The sequence below is a fragment of the Nicotiana attenuata genome, chromosome 6, assembly GCF_001879085.1.
Source record: "Nicotiana attenuata strain UT chromosome 6, NIATTr2, whole genome shotgun sequence".
In the NCBI taxonomy this organism is placed as follows: domain Eukaryota; kingdom Viridiplantae; phylum Streptophyta; class Magnoliopsida; order Solanales; family Solanaceae; genus Nicotiana; species Nicotiana attenuata.
This window is the reverse complement of record NC_031994.1, coordinates 66,776,422-66,796,994: the sequence shown is the minus strand read 5'-3', so window position 1 is coordinate 66,796,994 and position 20,573 is coordinate 66,776,422. Positions and strand designations below refer to the sequence as shown.

General features: G+C 43.3%; 1 protein-coding gene across 5 annotated transcripts; it reads left to right on the top strand.

The window, feature by feature from the left end:
- LOC109227126 (filament-like plant protein) lies at window positions 2,724–8,503 on the top strand. 5 transcript variants are annotated; one of them, XM_019392159.1, is made up of 6 exons: window positions 3,148–3,323; window positions 3,921–4,079; window positions 5,130–5,325; window positions 5,527–7,142; window positions 7,263–7,577; window positions 8,256–8,503. In XM_019392159.1, the coding sequence occupies exons 2-6, from the start codon at window positions 3,969–3,971 to the stop codon at window positions 8,271–8,273; spliced, it is 2,256 nt and encodes a 751-aa protein (XP_019247704.1). In that variant the 5' UTR covers window positions 3,148–3,323; window positions 3,921–3,968; the 3' UTR covers window positions 8,274–8,503. The 5 variants fall into 5 exon arrangements, with proteins under 5 accessions (XP_019247699.1, XP_019247704.1, XP_019247701.1 ...); XM_019392156.1 differs by having other exon boundaries at window positions 8,226–8,503; XM_019392154.1 differs by lacking the exons at window positions 3,148–3,323; window positions 8,256–8,503 and adding an exon at window positions 2,724–2,808 and having other exon boundaries at window positions 7,263–8,113.

Sequence of the window (20,573 nt, the reverse complement as noted above, 5' to 3'; positions counted from 1 at the left end):
AGGGCCTCAGAACTGGCCCCTTCAGGTACGTCCACCGGTTGCCCATCGCGACGAGAGGTATCTTCGACCTCTGATGCCTCAGGGACTTTGCTCGGGCCATCTTCCGAGATCCCCTCGGTCCGAGGCTGAACCTCTTCCATCATCACCGGCTCAACGGCCTTTGGAACATCGACGCTCCTCTTTCGAGCCACCAGCTCGAAGGCGGCATCTTCATTCTCATCTTTTTCATCTCGTAGCTGCTGAACTACGTTTGTAGGCATGGCAGCAATACCTTTCTTTGACTTGCGAGCCTAGATCTTCTTGGGCTTTGGAGTATCGGAGGGTGAGACCCTCTTCCTCTTCTTATCCTTAGCCGGCTTCGGTGCCTTCTCCTCCTCCATAGACCGGGGCCTCAGGATAGCGTTGTCTCCGAGACCTATATGAAAAGAAATCAAGTAGAAATAAAAAAGAGACATTTCGGAAGAGAGCCTCAAACGCATGAAAGGAAACTTACCATGATTTTTGGCCTCCCATCGGCCCCTTGCCAAATCACGCCACGAGCGCTCGGCATACGAAGAAGTCGATGCTAGTTTTTGAACCCAGCCCTCAAGGTTCGGAATTTCACTGGGCACCCAAGAGACCGCTGCATCATAGGAAGTAACAATGATGAGAAAAAGCAAAAGGAACGAAATAGTAAATAGGGGCCAAGGGCGAGGTTTGTACTTACGCTTCATGTTCTATTCTTCGGGGAATGGCATCTTCTCGGCCGAAATTATGTCGGAAGTCCTCACTCGGACAAACCGACCCATCCATCCTCGGTCCTTGTCCTCATCTATGCTCGAGAACAGCACCTTGATGGCCCGACGTTGAGGCCTTATTAATCCGCCTCGATAGATATGGGGGCTGTATAGTCTAATGAGATTGTCGAGGGTAAAAGGCATCCCCTCGACTTTTCTCACGAAGAATCGAAACAAAATGTGCGCCAGAAAGAAGGATGGATCTGGCCTAGGGTTATTTGGTATTGGCGGCAGAAATCAAGGATAACGGGGTCGACGGGATCCTGCGTAAAAGGGTAAGAGTAAACACTTAAGAGCCCTTTCACGTAAGTGGTGATGTCCTCTTCGGGGTCGGAATCACCACCTCTTTTCCATCCCAATGGCAATCTTTCTTCACCTACTTAAGGTCGCCCTCAGTTATCGAGCATTTATATCTCGACATTGGCTCACATCGGCCAGGACCGACGAGGGTTTTCCAACCTTGAAATTGGAAGTAAGATCACACACCCCGGGAACACACTCCTCGATGTGTGGCTCCACCGACGTCTTATCGCCGGCCGGCCAGGATGAAGAAGTTTTCTCCTTTTGAGGAACGGTTTTTAATGTTTTTGCCATTTTTATATGGATTTAGGGAAAGAAAAAGATGATATTTGTAGTTTTGAAAAAAGGATGGTAACGAGGCCTAGAAACTGTGCAAGGACGGAGAGGCTTGATAAGATGTGAAGAACTTTGAAGATTTGTAGAAAGACTTGAAAAACTCAGAAGGATTTTGAAGATTAGTGCAAGAAAAATTCAAAGTAAAGCTTAAAGAAGTGAGAAGAAGACCTATTTAAGGATTCACATCGACGGTTCAAAGGTACTAGTGGCCAATCGCCAACTGACGCTCATCAATGATCTTAGGAACCATACAGACGCGACGTTTCGATCTCTTTTGTCGCTTGCGTCACAAGCGAGACGTCATAACGGATCGAGGTATAAAATCGAAGGCTCAGTTCGTTTCTTCTCATCACACTCCAAGAAACGATGGAACTATCTGTATACGGTTAAAATAGGGCTTGCCTGATTTTGCCATTTAATTTAGACCAGGGAATCACGTCGAGGGTAGGTCTCGTAATGGATTAGGTCAGAACACGAAGATAAAGTATCAAGCTCGAGAATCGAGGTGCTCGTCGTGATCGAGGCCAATAGCGATCGAGACCATTTATGACAGACTTCGAGCGAAGCGCAAATGACGGAAAGACGAGATATCCGTAACCGATCGAAGAGCACGACGAAAATCCCGGAACGGATCAAATCAAGGGCGATTGTTTAGGCTAATCATGGGATTTACTTCTGTAAATTAGAATTATACCATAGTTAGGACTCCTTTACCATATAAAGAGGAGTCCTCATCATTTGTACACATCTTACATTCACTCTGATCAAAGCAATACAATATTCTTTCTTTCTCTTGTTTATCAACTTGTTGCATTTTAACCGTTCTTGCATAACTCGCTCGAGGGTATTCAAGCTCGAGGGCTCTATTTGAACGCTGGTTTGCTTTGTGTTATTATCAATTTCCATCATTTATCTTTACGTTTGGTATTAGGTGAAATCACATATCCTTAAAATCTCATTATAAATTTAAAGTGTTATCAAATTTTTAGGGTAAACAATGTTGATACAGAGAGGTTTGACTGTAATTAAAAGAAAGAGTACATTTAGTGGTTTCTCCACTTACTTCTTTCCATTTTCCCCTTCTTTGCTCATCCTCTGCCTTGTCTAAAGAAAGGACTATTATGACTATTCCAATTGGGCAATTCATTTGACCAGAAAGAAGTAATAATTTTTAATGCCTTGGCTCGTGAGACCTGACGCAAACTTGCCTTTGTGGAGAAACAAGCAAAGAGAAAAGAAATAAACCAGTATTTGGCCTTCTCTTTATTTAAAAAAAGAAGGCTAAAAAATGGTACTCCATATTTCTAAAGCAGATCTTGTTATTGAAGGAACCAAGAGAAAGACGAAAAAAAGCATACAGAGAAAACGTAGAAGTTGAGGCACAGACCTTCGTCAGGTTTTCTGTGCATCAAATTATTACTACACTCCTTTTTTAACTGAATAGATTAAAATACTCCTTTCTACAGGAAACCACTTCGTCTATAAAGGGCGGGAATGAATCTCAGATTAATTTCAAAATAAACAAATCCTAAGCAAACAAAAAAAGGAAAGCTTAAAAAAAGTGTAGACTCTGCGGTGTTTCCATTCTGCATCACATGCGCTCTTGGGTCCTTTTCGGTATTCGAAAATATTAGCTTCAAACCCCAAGAGAAAACATATTAAAAACTGTCCGAAAATAATAAAATAATCCTTTTTCCTTTTAATGCATAGAGTGTTCCTTCCTCTGTATTTGGAGTAATTGTTACCTAAACACTTTGACTGACATTCCACAGATCTTTGACTCAGTTGGGCTTTTAATTAGTTCTGTTATCTCAACACCCACTAATAACGCCAAACTCTTGTTCGTTCCATATACAGTGGTTAATAGTATTGGTTCCAACTTCCCATTTGATTTTCTTCGTCTACACTCAGGTGTTTCTTTTATTAGTTACTTGTATGACCAAACCTGGATCTAATTTCATTGGGTATTCGTAGATGGTTTTGCTCTGGCCACTTTTCTGTTGCTCGAGGAATGTCATTTTAGTCATTCGTTCATGTTCCTGTCCTTATTGTTAATAATATATATGGACCTAGGATTTTGAGTTTATAGTTATTGAACACTTGGAACTGTAGCTCCGCCTAGGGGGGATGTGTTTTGTCATTTTGGAGATTTGGTGGATTCTTTTGGATGAGTGCTTTTTATTGTATAATGTGAATAATGGGGGTCTTTTGCTTTGTTGAGATGATATATTTTTTGTTATGTTTGGTTTCAGTTCTATTTGCGTCCAAGATACATATTTGTTAGTGGAGTGGATTCAAAGGAAAGCTGAAAGAATGTGAAGCCAAGTTATCTTTTTGTTTGTTGAATGACTATAGCCGTAAATGAATATTTTTTTCGTCTAGGAAGGGTTGTAAATCAAAAATGTTTTGCTTCCTCTCGCTTCTCAGTTGTTATGTGGACCACTTACCAGAAAAGTTTTCTGTTTGGCCATTTAATTTATATTGAATAGTGGTGTCAATTATATGCAGGTGGACATTGAGGGATGAAGTTGTAGGAGATTTAGTTTGGTTATTGAGATGGAAAAGAGGAATTGGTTGTGGAAAAGGAGACCTTCTGAGAGGAGCAGTGGTGAAACTGAGAGTTGTGGTTCATTGTCATCACATTCACAGAGACACTCTGAGGAGCAGGTACAAGCCAAAAAAAAAAAAGAGGTTCTCATTGTTCATAGGTTGTCTTGATACTCTTATAATTAGTCGTGCTGATTTGAAGAAGCTAACCTCGTAAGACACTTGATAAAATACATTGCTGATTTCTCACACCCACATACTTAAAGCTTTATATGAATGATTTCAAACTGATAATGGTTGAGCAAAATATGCTGCTCAAATTTTCATAGTTAAGAAGTGTTAAAAGTTATAGTACTATGTATTAAATTTATGCACTTGTATAAATTTTAAGTTTTTATCAACTCAAGCTATGTATTCAAAGATTCCAGTTCTGAAGCCATGCATCTCAGATCCAATATAAGTGTGAAAGACTTCAGCACGGAGCTGATGATGTCAGTCCCATATATAGTTAAGCAGCCAAACATCTTTCATTATCTGTGAAGAGTATCTATCTAGAGAAAAATATAATGATTGGCACTTCGCTTAATTTGCATTTTGCATTGTCTTAGCTAAGTATAATAATGATGGACGCATCCCAAATTTGATGCCGTTGTGTGCCACACTCCTAGTCTAGAGATCAATGCACAGGTTAGAGGCTATTCAGTGCTGGAAGGAGATGGTGTACAGAGAAAGCGCCAGAGGTTTTCATAAATGACTGGTGCGGTGTACTTAGATTCAAGGACTATAGTTTTGAAACACTAGCAGTGAATGTTTCTGCTTTTGACAAGTAATTCCAATGCAAAAACAGAAGGGACTCCAAAAAGGGGCAAATGATTATACATGGGTGTTAATAAACATAGAGTAGGCAAAAGTTAGAAATGTCAAAGCCAATCCACCGAATGTTAATCATGTTACCTGTAAGTCCTTGAAAGCAAAAGTACGCCCCCTCAAGTAATCCTCTTCCTGATATTGCCACCAGTCACCTGTTATCATAATTTATGCCATGCTCCGGGCGCCTTGAGTCCTGTTTTGTTTTCTGCTTGTCTCTTTTTCCTGGTTATTTCCTGTCTGTGCTTCTTGTTGACTTGAATATTTCTCACTTCAACACTTGCAACTCTCTGCTATTTGAAGCAGGATGCATTAAAAGAAACTCCAGATCATGACAACCAGTCACCGGAAGTAACCTCAAAAGCTGCAACTATTGATCATGAAGCAAAGGAAAGTCCTAGGAAGTTGATAGAAAAGTTATCAGCTGCTCTAGTCAATGTTAGTGCCAAAGAAGACTTAGTTAAGCAGCATGTTAAAGTAGCAGAAGAAGCTGTTGCAGGTATCTTCCACCATGCCTTTTCTTCCACAGTTCTGAATGCAATCTTAGAAATAGTGTCTAGACTATTTCCAGTGCTTTTTCCGTACATAAATCACATGTGGAAATAGTTTTCTGGAACTTGAGCGTCTTTCTTTACCTTCCAATCAATCATGTTTTTTTGTCTCTTGATTAGTTCCATGTTCTTTTTGTAATATTTGGTAGGTTGGGAAAAGGCAGAAAATGAGGTTGCAGTTCTAAAGCAGCAACTCGAGGCAGCTGTGCAGCAGAACTTGACGTTGGATGTTCGCATCAACCATCTTAATGGTGCTCTCAAGGAATGTGTCAGGCAGCTGAGACAAGCGAGAGATGAGCAGGAGCAAAGAATTCAGGATGCTTTGGAAGAGAAGAAAAAAGAATGGGAGTCTGCAAAAGCTGCACTTGAAAATCAGCTACTTGAGCTTCAGACACAAGCTGAGGCTAGTGGAACTGGTTCTCCTGTTTCTACTGATCCTGATGTTCTTGTCAGGCTTGAGTGTCTAGAGAAGGAGAACACAGTTCTTAAACTTGACCTTTGTTCTTGTTCAGAGGAGTTGCAAATTACGACCATAGAGCGTGACTTGAGCGCCCAAGCAGCTGAAACTGCTAGCAAGCAGCAGCTAGAGAGCATAAAGAAGGTGACCAAGCTTGAAGCCGAGTGTCGAAGACTACAAGCCTTGGCTCGCAAATCATCCCTACTCAGTGACCAAAGATCCTTTGATAGCCACATGATGCGCAAACTGGAAACAAGTGAACGTGAACAAAGTTGCTCTGATTCATGGGCATCAGCACTAATTGCTGAGCTCGATCAATTTAAGAATGAAAAAGCCATGCCTAAAACTCTTGCTGCCCATTCTATGGAAATTGACATGATGGATGATTTTTTGGAGATGGAGAGACTTGCTGCAGTATCTGAAACTGTGAATAAAGCCTCTTCGCTTACATGTGATGCTGTTGCCCATGACTTCCCAATTGAAGAGAATCCCCTGGCAGCAAAATGTGAGGCCATTTCACAAAGGGTAGCCGAATTAGAACAAAAGCTGGAGAAGATTGAAGCAGAGAAAGCTGAACTGGAGAATGCTTTATGTGAGAGCGAAGGTGCCCTTAAGGTATCCGACTTGCAGCTTAAGGAAGCTCAAATCAAGATAGAAGAGCTGCAGAAGGAGCTAGATGTAGTGAATGAGTCGAAAGAGTTGCTAGAGGTTCAACTCTCTGGCATGGAAGTAGAAGCACGGACTATGTCAACAAATGTTGATTCTTTAAAGACAGAAGTTGAAAGAGAACGATCCTTGTCATCTGCTCTTAAGGTGTCCGACTTGCAGCTTAAGGAAGCTCGAATCAAGATAGAAGAGCTGCAGAAGGAGCTAGATGTAGTGAATGAGTCGAAGGAGTTGCTAGAGGTTCAACTCTTTGGCATGGAAGTAGAAGCACGGACTATGTCAACAAATATTGATTCTTTAAAGACAGAAGTTGAAAGAGAACGATCCTTGTCATCTGCTCTTAAGGTGTCCGACTTGCAGCTTAAGGAAGCTCAAATCAAGATAGAAGAGCTGCAGAAAGAGCTAGATGTAGTGAATGAGTCGAAAGAGTTGCTAGAGATTCAACTCTTTGGCATGGAAGTAGAAACGCGGACTATGTCAACAAGCATTGATTCTTTAAAGAAAGAAGTTGAAAGAGAACGATCCTTGTCATCTGATATGGAAACTAAGTGCCACGAATTGGAAATTGAACTAAGAAGAAAATATCAGGAAGCTGAACTTCAGAAAGCTTCTAATTCAAATGGTGAATCGAAAATAAAGCAGGTAAGGTTTATCTCAATGATTTCTGTTTCTGTTCTTGGAAAGTCTTGAAACTTTTCTTCTGCATGTGAAGAAAGAAGAAAGAGGAAATAACTTATGAATTATGAACTTTTCTATTTGCAGGAAGACTTAGCTGTAGCTGCTGACAAGCTTGCAGAATGCCAGAAAACAATTGCATCTCTTGGGAAACAGCTTCAGTCACTAGCTACTTTAGAAGATTTCTTGATAGACACTGCAAATCTTCCTGGATTTTCTGGAGGAGGATCAGTTGTGGCTAGAGCTAGCGGAGAGGAATGGAAGTTGCATGTAAATGAGACATTTACCTCAAGACAAAATTCAGATACTACAAAGTTTGAGAATTCTAGTCATTCTGTGAATGGAAATGAAGGAGAGTCATCATCTTCTTCGTCATCGTCGTCTACTTCATCAGCTACTCAGGTGATCACCTCCAAAAGTAGAAATGGTTTTGGGAAGATGTTTTCTCGAAGCAAAACTGGAATTCAGCTCTAAAATATAAGAGTGGAGTCGGGTCCTAAAATCAAAAAAGGATAAATACAAGAGGAAAGCCAAGATGCAAAAACTAAGTGTTGTCAGTCATCACACAGTTATATGGTTATGAGTAGAATGGCTAATTAAATTTTGTTTAATTAGATAATATGTGCTATGAAGTTCTTGTGAAAGAGTGCATATCTATCAAATGGCATTAGATCATGACTTTCTGGTGCTTTGGCTGTGGTCACCTCCCTCCCTCTTTTGTTTTGATCCTTTTAGGTATATATCCAGCTGCCTCTTTTACTCGATTCCCTGAACTCTGGCGTGATGCTGTGATGTGATGCTTCCTGCTAGGGGTGTACATGGTTTGGTTTGAGTCATTTTTTCATAAATAGCTAGGAGAATTTCCAATTTAGTTGCAACTTGCATGGCCTCACGTGATCTGTTATTGCTCAGTTCATTTTAGTTACAAGATTGCTTTGGAAATTAGCTACTCAATTACGCAGTATAAATTTGTGACTATCCTCCACCTGCAATCATACTTGAATGACATGCAATTTCTCCCTTCCTCTTTCAATTGGAATGTGTATACAGTCGAAACCGAATTCATCTATTGCATGACAGATCGGGGCTGAAACTTGATGGGGTGAAGATCGACCTTGGATTATATCGAACCAAGGTAAGAAGTTAGAGCATGCGTCTTCAAGATCATCGAGCCCGTAGCTCCGGAACCGACACTGAATCGGACCGTATAATGCAAGGCCGAAATATTCGTAACCGGTCGGATATCATGGCGGGAATCTCGGCACGTATCAACAAGAGACCGACTAATTAGCAAATCATGAGATTTCTTACCTTTTGTAGAATTTTATCTAAAGTAGGACTCCCCTACTATATAAAGGGGGTCTGATTATTTGTAATACACATTGTAACACGCATCAAAAGGCAATACACTATTATTTCTAGTTCTCACTATCTTGTTATTTTGTTCTGACATCGATTGAGGCATTTTCTGACTCGAAGGTGACCCATCTTCAAAGCCAACAATGTTCAACATGTGTGGTTTGCATTGACTTTCCTATCATTGATTTCAATATTAATCTGTTTTCTCAATTTGTGTTAAATTATATCACGTATCCTTAAAACCGCGTATAAATTCAATTGTTATCCGATTTTGAGGGTAAATAGTTTGGCGCCCACCGTAGGGATAAGAATAATAGTGGTTATTTGACACGAATTTCCATAACAGACACTATTTTTCACTTGTTCTTTGAAGTGTCTTTGATTTCAGGCTTAAACTCAAAATGTCAAATGATAACTAGGGATTTTGACGCATTTTATACTCCTTCTTGCTTATGCCTTGATCAAATATTCATACAAAATAGTCCCAAAAAGCTTAGAAGTTGTGCTTGATTGCAGGTTTGATCAACAAAGTGACAAAATGTCAAAGATCGGCTCAAAAGGAGTGAAACTTGCACAAGTGCCAAAGACAAGGCAAGCTCAGGCAGAACAGGCCCAGTGCGGCCGCACACCACTTTGTGCGGTCCGCACTGGGAGATTCAGAGAGTTGAATTTCAGGCTTCAAGGCAGTGCGGCCGCACACCATTTTGTGCGGTCCGCACTGAAGGTAACGCGGCCGCAGTCCATTCTTTGCGGTCCGCGGTGCCAAGATTCAGAGAGGATGATTTTTCAAGTTTGGAGCCTGTGCGGTCCGGAGTCAACTTTGTGCGGAACGCACTAGAAGCCTCCGCGGCCGCGGTCCATTCTGTGCGGTCCGCGGAGCCCAAGTTCAGAGAGATCAATTTTGAAGACCAAAGCCTAGTGCGGACCGCGGTCCATTTTGTGCGGTCCGCACTACCCCCGCAGGGGCATTTTTGTCCAGATTTTTCAGCTTAGTATAAATAGATTCTCTTTCCATTTTTAGGGTATCGGATATTGTAATACGTAAGCTGCGCTCGTGAGTCGACTTTTCTTAGCCATTTTGGGCATTTTTACTTACTTTCCATCATTGAATCTTTGTATTTAGCTTAGCAATTAATTAATATGTGTTTATCTTCATCTATTTCTTGTTTTTCTTCTTTGAATATGAGTAGCTAGACCCCATAGCTAGGGTTGTGGCTCAACCCTAGTATGGGTAATTGATGAGTCTTGTATTTTAGGGTTAATTTGACTATGGGTGTTTGTTATTTTGGCCAATTTCATGGTTAATTTCTGAATTAGTGGTTGCAAACACTAGTTTGTGTTGAGTTGACTTGAGCTCTTCTTGAGAAAGAGAGCCTAAGTCTCCGAAATTGGTCTAACAATGAATTGGGGCGTACTCAAGAGATTGATAGCCCCAGTTAAAGGGTTAAACCTCGAGAGAGTAATACCCGAATTGAACCCTGGTTGCTTGTGCAAATTTGCATACCCAATTGGTCTTGAGAAAGCCAATTCGGGCAAAATCACTCGAACCACCGAGAGGTGTAGAGTGGGTAAAGTCGTGCAACGGTTATAACATACTCCCCAAACATGTCAAATGTGCCTTAGTACCAAGTACCCACCAATTGACCACCTAGGCGGTAGTCACTACCCTAGTGCCTTTTAAACCTATTTGAACAACTCGTAGCAATTTAACTCTTAGCTAAATTTACAATTTGTAGTTTGTTAAAAGTAGAATTATAAAGAAAATCCCAAAAATGAATAGAAGTGTAATTAAGAACACATACGCAATCCTAAACTAGATAGATACTCGATTCCAATTCTAGCTCTCTGTGGATTCGATCCCGATCCAAAATTGGGTAAAAGCTATTGCGACCCTCTCTTGCTACTTATTAGTAGTGCGGAGTCGACAACGATCATCAAACTCACAATTAGCACCTCTACCTACTGACGGTGATTCTAGTCACCACGGTGAAAACATAGAGCCCGGTAATGAGGTACCGCCCGTTGATCCCGTCGGAATTTCAATTGCGGACCTGTTAGACGCTAATTCGCATGTGGCTATCGACACAAGCCTCCCTACTGACCCCGAGAATAGCATCCGTGGTGGAGCCCGATCAACGACACAGAATACTCAAAATAATGAAGGAGACAGGGTCAATCTACGAATGATCTTCGAAATGTTGCAGGCTCAACATGCGGCAATAGCTCAGTTACAAAACCAGAGCCGCGTACCGAGTAGGATCGAGCCCGACCCGTCTCGTGAGATCACTCATAGGGAGGAACCGATCGCGGAAAGGTCGAATGGGAACGAGTCGGGTAACAACCCCGAAATCATAAAAATGCTCGAGGAGCTGACAAAACGAATAGAATCAGGGGAAAAGAAAATCAAAGAAAACGACAAAAAGGTGGAAACCTACAATTCTAGGGTCGACCAGATACCGGGAGCGCCTCCAATATTTAAAGGCTTATATTCCAAGAAGTTTGTGGAAAAGCCTTTCCCTCCGAGCGCGGCTCCAAAGCCGATCCCTAAAAAAATTTGCATGCCCGAGATACCTAAGTACAAGGGAACGACTGATCCGAACGAGCACGTCACTTCGACACATGCGCCATCAAAGGAAACGACTTGGAGGATGATGAAATCGAGTCTGTGTTACTGAAGAAATTCGGAGAAACCTTGTCAAAGGGAGCCATGATATGGTATCACAACTTACCCCCTAATTCTATTGACTCATTTGCTATGCTTGCAGACTCTTTTGTCAAAGCACACACTGGGGATATCAAGGTCAAAACCAGGAAACGGACCTCTTCAAAGTGAGACAAAAAGACAATGAAATTCTCAGAGAGTTCGTATCTCGATTTCAAATGGAACGGATGGACCTGCCACCGGTCGCTGATGATTCAGCCGTTCAAGCTTTTACCCAAGGACTCAATGTTCGAAGTTCGGTGGCTTCACAGTAATTGAAGCAAAATCTGATAGAATATCCGGGTGTCACTTGGGTTGATGTGCATAACCGATATCAATTGAAGATCAGATTCGAAGATGATCAACTAGGGCCTCCTTCCGGGTCCGTTTATCCTGTTAGACCCGTCGACGGAGTTAAGAGAGATATCGATCATGAACCAAGATCAAACAGGGATCAGTATCAGCCGTATAATGAGGATCGAAGAAGCAATGGGTCCGGGAGGAGCTCTATACGAAATGAAAGAAGAAACAACCGAGGCCAGAACAATCGGGGACTCATGAGCAAGAATGGTTTCGACAGGCCTATCGGACCCAAAGAAGCACCGAGGTGTTCAGAATACAACTTTAACGTAGATGTTGCTGCTAATGTATCGGCTATCGGATGCATCAAAGATACTAAATGGCCTCAACCTCTACAATCTGACCCAGCCCAAAGGGAACCAAACCAAATGTGCAAATATCATGGCACTCACGGCCACAGAACACAAGATTGCCGACAATTGAGGGAGTATGTTGCACGGTTATTCAACAACGGGCATCTTTGAGAATTCTTGAGCGACCGAGCTAAGAATCATTTCAAAAATAGGGACTCCAATAAACAAACCGAGCAAGTAGAGCCTCAACACGTCATTCATATGATCATTGGAGGGGTCGATGTTCCTCAAGGTCCGATGTTAAAGCGCACCAAAGTATCCATCACGAGGGAGAAACGGACTCGCGATTACATACCAGAGGGAACTTTGTCTTTCAACGACGAGGACACAGAGGGAATCATGCAGCCCCATAACGATGCACTGGTAATATCTGTACTCGTGAATAAATCTTGAGTTAAACGTGTGTTAATTGATCCAGGTAGCTCGGCCAACATCATTCGATCGAGGGTCGTAGAACAACTCGGCCTACAGGACCAAATCGTGCTTGCAGCCGGAGTGCTAAACGGATTCAACATGGCTTGTGAAAATACTAAGGGAGAAATAACATTACCAGTAAATGCACCCAGAACCATCCAAGAAACCAAGTTTTATGTGATCGAAGGAGACATGAGGTACAACACCCTATTTGGGAGAACATGGATCCACAACATGAGGGCAGTTCCCTCGACCCTTCACCAGGTGTTAAAATTCCCAACACCAGAGGGGATTAATTCGATCTACGGAGAGAAACCAGCCGCAAAAGAAATGTTTGCAGTCAAAGAAGTGATTCCGGTATCAACACTGACGACATCGAAGGGACCAAGTTCGAACACAAAGCCGGAAACTAAATAGCAATTACCGACACCAGCCACGACCCAATCAGATAGATAGGGGACCGACGAAGATGATGATTACGGGGTTCCCAGATCTTTTATAGTACCCAATGATTCCGATGCTACAAAGTCAACGGTCGAAGAGCTGGAGCAAGTCACATTGATCGAGCGTCTACCTGATCGGAAGGTATACCTGGGCACGGGTTTAACCTCCGAGCTCAGGAAAAAATTCATTCAATTTCTCACAACTAAAATAGATTGTTTTGCTTGGTCCCATCTCGACATGACAGGGATCCCATCAGAGATCACCACTCACAAGCTGAGCCTAGACCCGAAATTCCACCCGGTCAAGCAGAAAAGGAGACCCCAGTTCGAGATCAAGCATGCTTTCATCAAGGACGAGGTAACTAAACTCCTTAAAATAGGGTCCATTCGGGAATTCAAACACCCAGAATGGTTAGCAAACGTAGTAGTCCTTAAAAAAGGAAACAAACTGAGAATGTGTGTAGATTATAAAGATTTAAATAAGGCATGTCCCAAGGATTCTTTCCCTTTGCCTAACATCGATCGCATGATCGATGCCACGACCAGCCACAAGATCCTCAGTTTTCTCGATGCCTACTCCGGGTATAACCAAATACGAATGAACCCGGATGATCAGGAAAAAACCACCTTCATCACTAAGTATGGCACATACTGCTATAACGTAATGCCATTCGGATTAAAAAATGCTAGTGCCATTTACTAACGCCTAGTAAACCGGATGTTCGAAGAACAAATAGGAAAATCCATGGAAGTTTACATTGACGATATGTTAGTTAAGTACCTGCGATCAGAAGACCATTTAAAGCATTTGCAGGAAACCTTCAATATATTGAAGAAGTACAACATGAAGCTGAATTCGGAAAAATGTGCATTCACAGTCGGATCAAGTAAATTTCTCGGGTTCACGGTATCCAACCGAGGAATCGAGATCAACCCCGACAAGATCAAAGCTATCGAAGATATCACGGTAGTAGACAACATGAAGGCCGTGCAAAGGCTAACCGGGCGCATTGCTGCCCTGGGGCGATTCATCTCGAGGTCCTCCGATAAGAGTCACTGATTTTTCTCGTTACTAAAGAAGAAAAACAACTTCACATGGACCCCGGAATTCCAACGGGCCTTGGAAGAACTTAAGCGATATCTATCGAGCCCGCCACTGCTTCACACGCCTAGGGAAGACGAACAACTTCACTTGTACTTGGCAGTATTGGAAATAGCGGTAAGTAGAGTCCTAGTTCATGAAGAACAAGGTACGCAATTTCCAATTTATTATGTTAGCAGGACCTTAGGTGAGGCCGAAACTAGATATCCTCACCTAGAAAAATTGGCGCTCGCTTTGCTAAGCGCCTCTAGGAAACTTAAACCGTATTTTCAGTCCCACCCTATATGTGTTGTGACAACTTACCCATTGCGAAATATAATGCATAAACCCAAACTCTCGGGATGATTGTCCAAATGGGGCGTAGAAATCAGTGGGTACAATATTGACTATCGACCCCAACGACCATTAAGTCTCAAATTTTGGCAAATTTCGTGGCTGACTTCACGCCGGCTCTAATACCCGAGGTCGAAAGAGAGTTGTTGGTAAACTTGGGAACGTCTTCGGGAATCTGGACCCTTTTTACGGACGGTGCCTCGAACGTAAAGGGGTCCGGACTTGGCATCGTACTGAAGCCACCCTTATGCAATGTAGTTAGACAATTCATTAGAATGTGAAAATTGACTAACAACGAGGCCGAATATGAAGCCATGATTGCAGGTCTCGAATTGGCCAAAGGCTTGGGGGCAGAGGTGATCGAAGTTAAGTGTGACTCCTTCTTTGTGGTGAACCAAGTTAATGGAACGTTCGAAGTCAAAGAATAACGAATGCAAAGGTACCTAGATAAGTTGAAGGTAACATTACATCGGTTCAAAGAGTGGACTTTGCAGCACGTACCTTGAGATGAAAATAGCGAGGCAGATGCCCTTGCAAACTTAGGGTCGTCGGTCGAAGACGACGAGCTCAACTCGAGGGCAGTCGTACAAATCATGAGATCTGTAGTAGAAGCAGGTCACGCCAAAATAAACTCCACAAGCCTAACTTCGGGATTGAGAAATAAATACGTAGAGTATTTGAAGACCGGGAAACTACCTTCAGATCCAAAAGAATCGAGGGACCTGCGCACAATGGCAACTCGATTCAGCTTGTCCGAGGATGGAACCTTGTTCAGAAGAATGTTCGATGGCCCGCTAGCTATATGTCTGGGACCGGGAGATACTGAGTACGTTCTGAGGGAAGTTCACGAGGGAACCTGCGGAAACCATTCAGGCGCCGAATCATTGGTTCGAAAGGTAATCAGAGCCGACTATTACTAGATCGACATGGAAAAAGATGCGAAGGAGTTCGTACGAAAATGTGACGAATGCCAAAGACATGCTCCGATGATGCACCAACCCGGGGAACTGCTGCATTCGGTCTTGTCACCATGGCCATTCATGAAGTGGGGAATGGACATTGTTGGCCCTCTTCTTTGGGCACCGGGTAAGGCTCAATTTATCTTATTTATGACTGACTATTTTTCTAAGTGGGTTGGAGCACCGGCGTACGTGAAGGTCAGGGAGAAGGAAGACATCGACTTCATTTGTGACCACATCATATGTTAGTTCAGAATGCCATCCAAAATCGCATGTGACAACAGGAAACAATTTATCGGTAGCAAAGTGACCAAGTTTCTCGAAGATTATAAGATCAAAAGAATCTTATCGACACCTTATCACCTTAGTGGAAAAGGACAAGCCGAATCGACCAACAAAACCATACTCCAAAACCTCAAAAAAATATTAACGGACGCCAAAGGTAAATGGAAGGAAATCTTAATTTAAGTCCTATGGGCATACCGCATGACCTCAAAGTCGAGTACCGAGGCCACCCCATTCTCACTAGTTTATGGCGCCGAAGCTCTAATACCGGTCGAAGTCGGTGAACCAAGTGTCAGATTCTGATACGCAACAAAGGAATCGAATGACGAGGCCATGAGTACAAGCCAGGAACTATTAGATGAAAGGCGCGAAGCCGCATTGGTCCGGATGGCCGCCTAAAAACAGCGGATAGAGAGGTATTATAATCAAAGGGCCAACCTTTGATACTTTAATATTGGGGACTTAGTACTAAGGAAGGTCACAGTAAACACCCGGAATTCGAACTAAGGAAAGTTGGGTCCGAACTGGGAAGGATCGTACAAAATTCTCGAGGTCACCGGGAAAGGATCCTCTAAGCTTGAAACGATGAACGGAGAACAACTACCGAGCAATTGGAATGTAACTCACCTAAAACGATACTACTGCTAAGGTCCGACCCTATTCGTTTCCTTTCATTTATATTTCGAACTATCACTTGTAGGTGACCGACAAGGAGCCGTACAAAGTTTTAGGTCTGAAAGCACGCGTTGCACTCTTTTTCCCTTGAACCGGTTTTGTCCCAAATGAGTTTTCCGACAAGATTTTTAACGAGGCAATAGTGGATCGTGCTAACTTAGAATATAAGACCGGCCATGAATCAGTGCTAAGGATGACATCAAAAGTATCCGAGGCTTCTCTCTATTATTAACCTCGAATACTGGGGGGCATTACCCTCGAATAACGACTGTAGCAAGGAAATTACTTCGTGATGGAAGGGTCTCGATAGGTAGGATTTGTTGTAAGGTCCAAACGGTCAAATGAACCGTTCCCGCGTAGATTGCTCGAGCCCTGGGCATAAAGCATGTACGCATGTATAACTGTTTTACACAAGAATAAAGAGAAGTGTCTTCCTTGCAATCATCTTTTACTTTAAAAATCTCTTATTTACATTTCTTAAAAAATTCCCTGCTTCCGATCCCCTAAAGGTAACGAGCCCAAGGTCCGCCTTAGCATAAGATCGAAAAATCACTCTCTTACTCGGGGACTGCCGTCTGAAAACAAACTCGAACGGTTCAAGCTAATAGACATCGGGGGCATAAGACCTATTAGGCAACCCCTGAATTTTAAAAGCCACGGCCATTCCCACTCGAGGACTGTTATCTTAGGCAAGCCTGGATAACTCGGGAAACCAAGCCCACCGGGAAACATTCGAACTAAACGGCTACGACCATATTAACACGGCTCGGAGACGTCCGAGACCCGTAATAAAAAAAAGGCCTTCAAAAAGAAAATTTTCATAATCGGTTCTAAAGGCTACCCGCGGCAAACTATAATCTCAGCTACTTACTTTGGGAGGAAGTTTCCGGTAACACCGAACCCCCAAAAGATGCCTTAAAATAGATTAATGTAAAGGCAAGGTTTGTTTGAACCTTCGAACATAACCTGATTATTCCGTGCTAGGGCATTTTGATCTTTGTGAATATAGATAAGAAAGCAAAGGGAAAAATTCGAAAACCAAGAAAGGGAAAGAAAGCCTTATATAATCATAACAAAATTCTTTTTACAAAGGCCAAACACCCGGATAAAATTTTTTACAAAGGCCGAACGGCCTCAACAAAAATGCAAAAAACAAGAAACAAAAACATCTGAAGGCCTAAGTTGCCTGGTCCTCATTGGGGGCAGCATCTTCACCCTCGGGGTTCTTCCCCACCTTCGGACTTGCTTAAACCCTCGGAGTCATTATCATCCTCGGGATAAGCCAACGTTTTAGCCTCAACTTCGAGCTCCTTGGCATTCTTGATCTCAGCAGATAGGTCGAAACCCCGAGCATGGATTTCCTCAAGGGCCTCCCTTCGAGATTGCCATTTAGCATGCTCGGTGATATCTTTTTCTCGAAGCTGAGTAGCCTCAGCATCAGCCTTATAAACGGCCACCATCTCATCAGCATTGGCCTTAGTTACTTTGACCTCCGAGTTGTCCGCTTCAAGCTTAGTGGCCTAGCTTTCTTGATCAGAGATGGCCGAATTCAACTAGGACTGGAGCTCCTCGATCTTCTTGGACTGTGACAAGGACTTCTCCTTTATACCTCGGAGCTGGACTTCAGCCGAAGCCGGTTGGGCCCGGGCGATATCCTTTTCTGAGGTTAGGTGGTCCATGTTCTTTTTCCATTCTTCGACCTCAGCCTTTACCGCATCCACCTCTTCCCGGAGATGCTCGATCTTGTCGATCTTCTGTTCGACCTGCGGGTTCAGACCGTTAGTCACCTTGTCCGATTCGTCGTCACTAACTTCAAAAATTCTTCTTACCTGCTCAGCCAGGTCGGCGTGCTCTTTCTGAGCCACCTCTAACTTAGCCCGAAGGCCCTTAGCCTCCTCTTCTCTTTGCTCATTGAGAAGTTTGTAAGCGTCTCTTTTCTCAGTGAGCCCTCGGATCTTGGCCTCGTACTGGTTCAGCTCTTCCCGGTATTGGAGGAACGTTTCATGGTGAAGTACTGAAGCCTGCAAACACAGGGAAAGGAGTTACAATCATCTACAAAATAAGCTAAGTACACACTAGAAATTATTAAGAGATATCCGAGGTTACCCGATTTAATGCCTGTTGGGATTCGTTGAACAAACAACGCACTTCCACCTTGTTTATCTTGGCCTGATCCTCCTCGGTCACCAAGCACCAAAGATAACTGGCCACCCCCATGGGGGTAAAAAGAACCCGGGCATCTTCCTAAATGGACATGGTGATTGACCGTTTTCGGCCAGGATTCAAACTCGGGGCTGGGAACCGGTTGACTAATTTCGGGCTCGAGGTAGGTCCACTCGATGGACTCTTCTTCGGCACTGGTGTATCACCCAACCCGATGACGTCCTCCGTAGCGGTAGAGTCTACACCATCAAAGAAGTTGTTAAAGGGGTCTAACGCCTTTTGTGGCTCTTCGGTGGATCGTTCTTTTAGCGCCTGAGCATCGACAATCATAGAATCAGAAAATAACGGCGAACCGGAGAGGTCTATTACTCCGGGAACGCCCTTTGGAGCATTATCGGCCTCCCTATCTCGAGGCAGAATGGCCTCGCTCCCTTCTGGTTCAGGTGCTTCGGCTAAAGCTTTATCATCTTCCTCCCCACGCCGAGACAACTTAGTTTCAGCTCCCGCCGGTTCGGAGGCCTCTCGTATCACAACATCTGACCGCACGCGGGCCACCAACTTGGAATTCTCTTCTTCTTCTTCTTCGGACTCATCCCTCAGCCGGTGGACCGAGTCCGAGGATAGAGCGCCGGTGCTTTCCTAGGGTTTGTTCGCCAGCCTCCTTTTTGGTTTTTTCTTTTTCGAACTCGGAGAACTCGGGGCTCTCTTCCTTTTCTTCTCATCACCCTGCCTTGGAGCAGGAGACTCGAGAGGCACATCCTCGTCACCGGATGGAGGCCTCATAGCAACATCCTTGGGGAGACTTGCAAAAGAAAATGGAACTAATGAGAACTCAGCGACACAGGGAAAAAATCAAATATTATTAAATCGGAAAAGAGAACTTACCATGGGAACGAGCCTACTACCGGCCCTTCGAGAGTTCACTCCACGCGCGCTCGGAATAGGGTTTCTGCGACACGAGGTCCTCGACCCACTCCTTGAGTCGAGGAACTGCATTCAGAAATTGAGCAACGACTGCACCACAAAACGTTGATAATAAGGAAGGAAAAAAGAAAAACAATAAACAAAATCTATAAGGTAAAGTTACAGTTACGTTTCATGTTCCATTTCTCGAGAAATGGCATGTCCTCGGCCGGGATAAGATCCCAGGTCTTCACTCGAACGAATCGGCCCATCCAGCCTCGGTCCCGATCTTCGTCTGGCAGGCAAGTTTTATTAATCCCCCTCGATAGAGTCGGGGACTGTACAGGAGCATGAGATGATCGAGGGTGAAGGGACACCCCTCGATTTTGTTTATAAAAAAGCGGAGGAGAATTACTATCCTCCAAAAAGAAGGATGAATGTGACCGAGGGTCACCTCGTACCTCTTGCAAAAGGAATTGATGACCGGGTCTAAGGGACCCAACGTGAAGGGATACATGTAAACACTTAAAAAACCCTCCACGTGGGTAGTAATTGCTCCTCAGGCGAAGGCACTACCACGTGTTTATTGGCCCAGTTGCAATCCTATTTGACCTTGGAGAGGAGGTCTTCAGTGATCGAGAATATATATCTCGAGACCGGTTCGCATCGACCCAATACCGAAGAAGTTTTTTTGACCTTGAAATCAGCATCGGTCGAGCACCCACCAAGAACAAACTCTTCAGGGTGAGGTTCCGCCGCTGGTCCCTCGCAGACAGGACGTGATGAAGAGACAATCTCCTTTTGTAGAACTGTCTTAGAAGTTTTTGCCATTTTTCTCTTGAAGGAGATGAGGAAGAGGAAGTTAAAAGGTCACGCTTAATATTTTGGAACGAAGATAAGTGAAAATTCTTGCAAAAGCCTCAAGAAATCTGGTGCAAGTGTCAGAGAATGCAAAGGTTTTTTTTAGAGCAAGAGTAGAAGAGGTTTAAACGTAAAGTTTGAATGAATGAAAATTGGAGTATTTATAGTTTGCAAACGACGGTTCAAAACCCGTATTGGCCGACCAGCAACTGACAAACATTAAATGCCATTAAAGACGTGACTGACAAGACGTTTCTCAGTTTTGTCGTTTCTGGCGCGAAGAATCGAGATAAAGATCGGGGACTCATATCATTTCTTGTCGTTTACTCTCCGAAAAATGAGGGGACTATCTATATACGGTCGAAACTGGACTCATCTATTGCATGACAGATCGGGGCTGAAACGTGATGGGGTGAAGATCGATTCCGGATTATATTGAACCAAGGTACGAAGTTAGAGCATGTGTCTTCAAGATCATCGAGACCGT

Bases quoted from the DNA above. Each gene is read 5' to 3' on its own strand.
- LOC109227126 (XM_019392154.1), top strand. From the start codon at position 3,969: ATGGAAAAGAGGAATTGGTTGTGGAAAAGGAGACCTTCTGAGAGGAGC. The intron at 4,080-5,129 runs GTACAAGCCAAA...TGCTATTTGAAG, and splicing joins AGAGACACTCTGAGGAGCAG to CAGGATGCATTAAAAGAAAC. The intron at 5,326-5,526 runs GTATCTTCCACC...AATATTTGGTAG, and splicing joins AGCAGAAGAAGCTGTTGCAG to GTTGGGAAAAGGCAGAAAAT.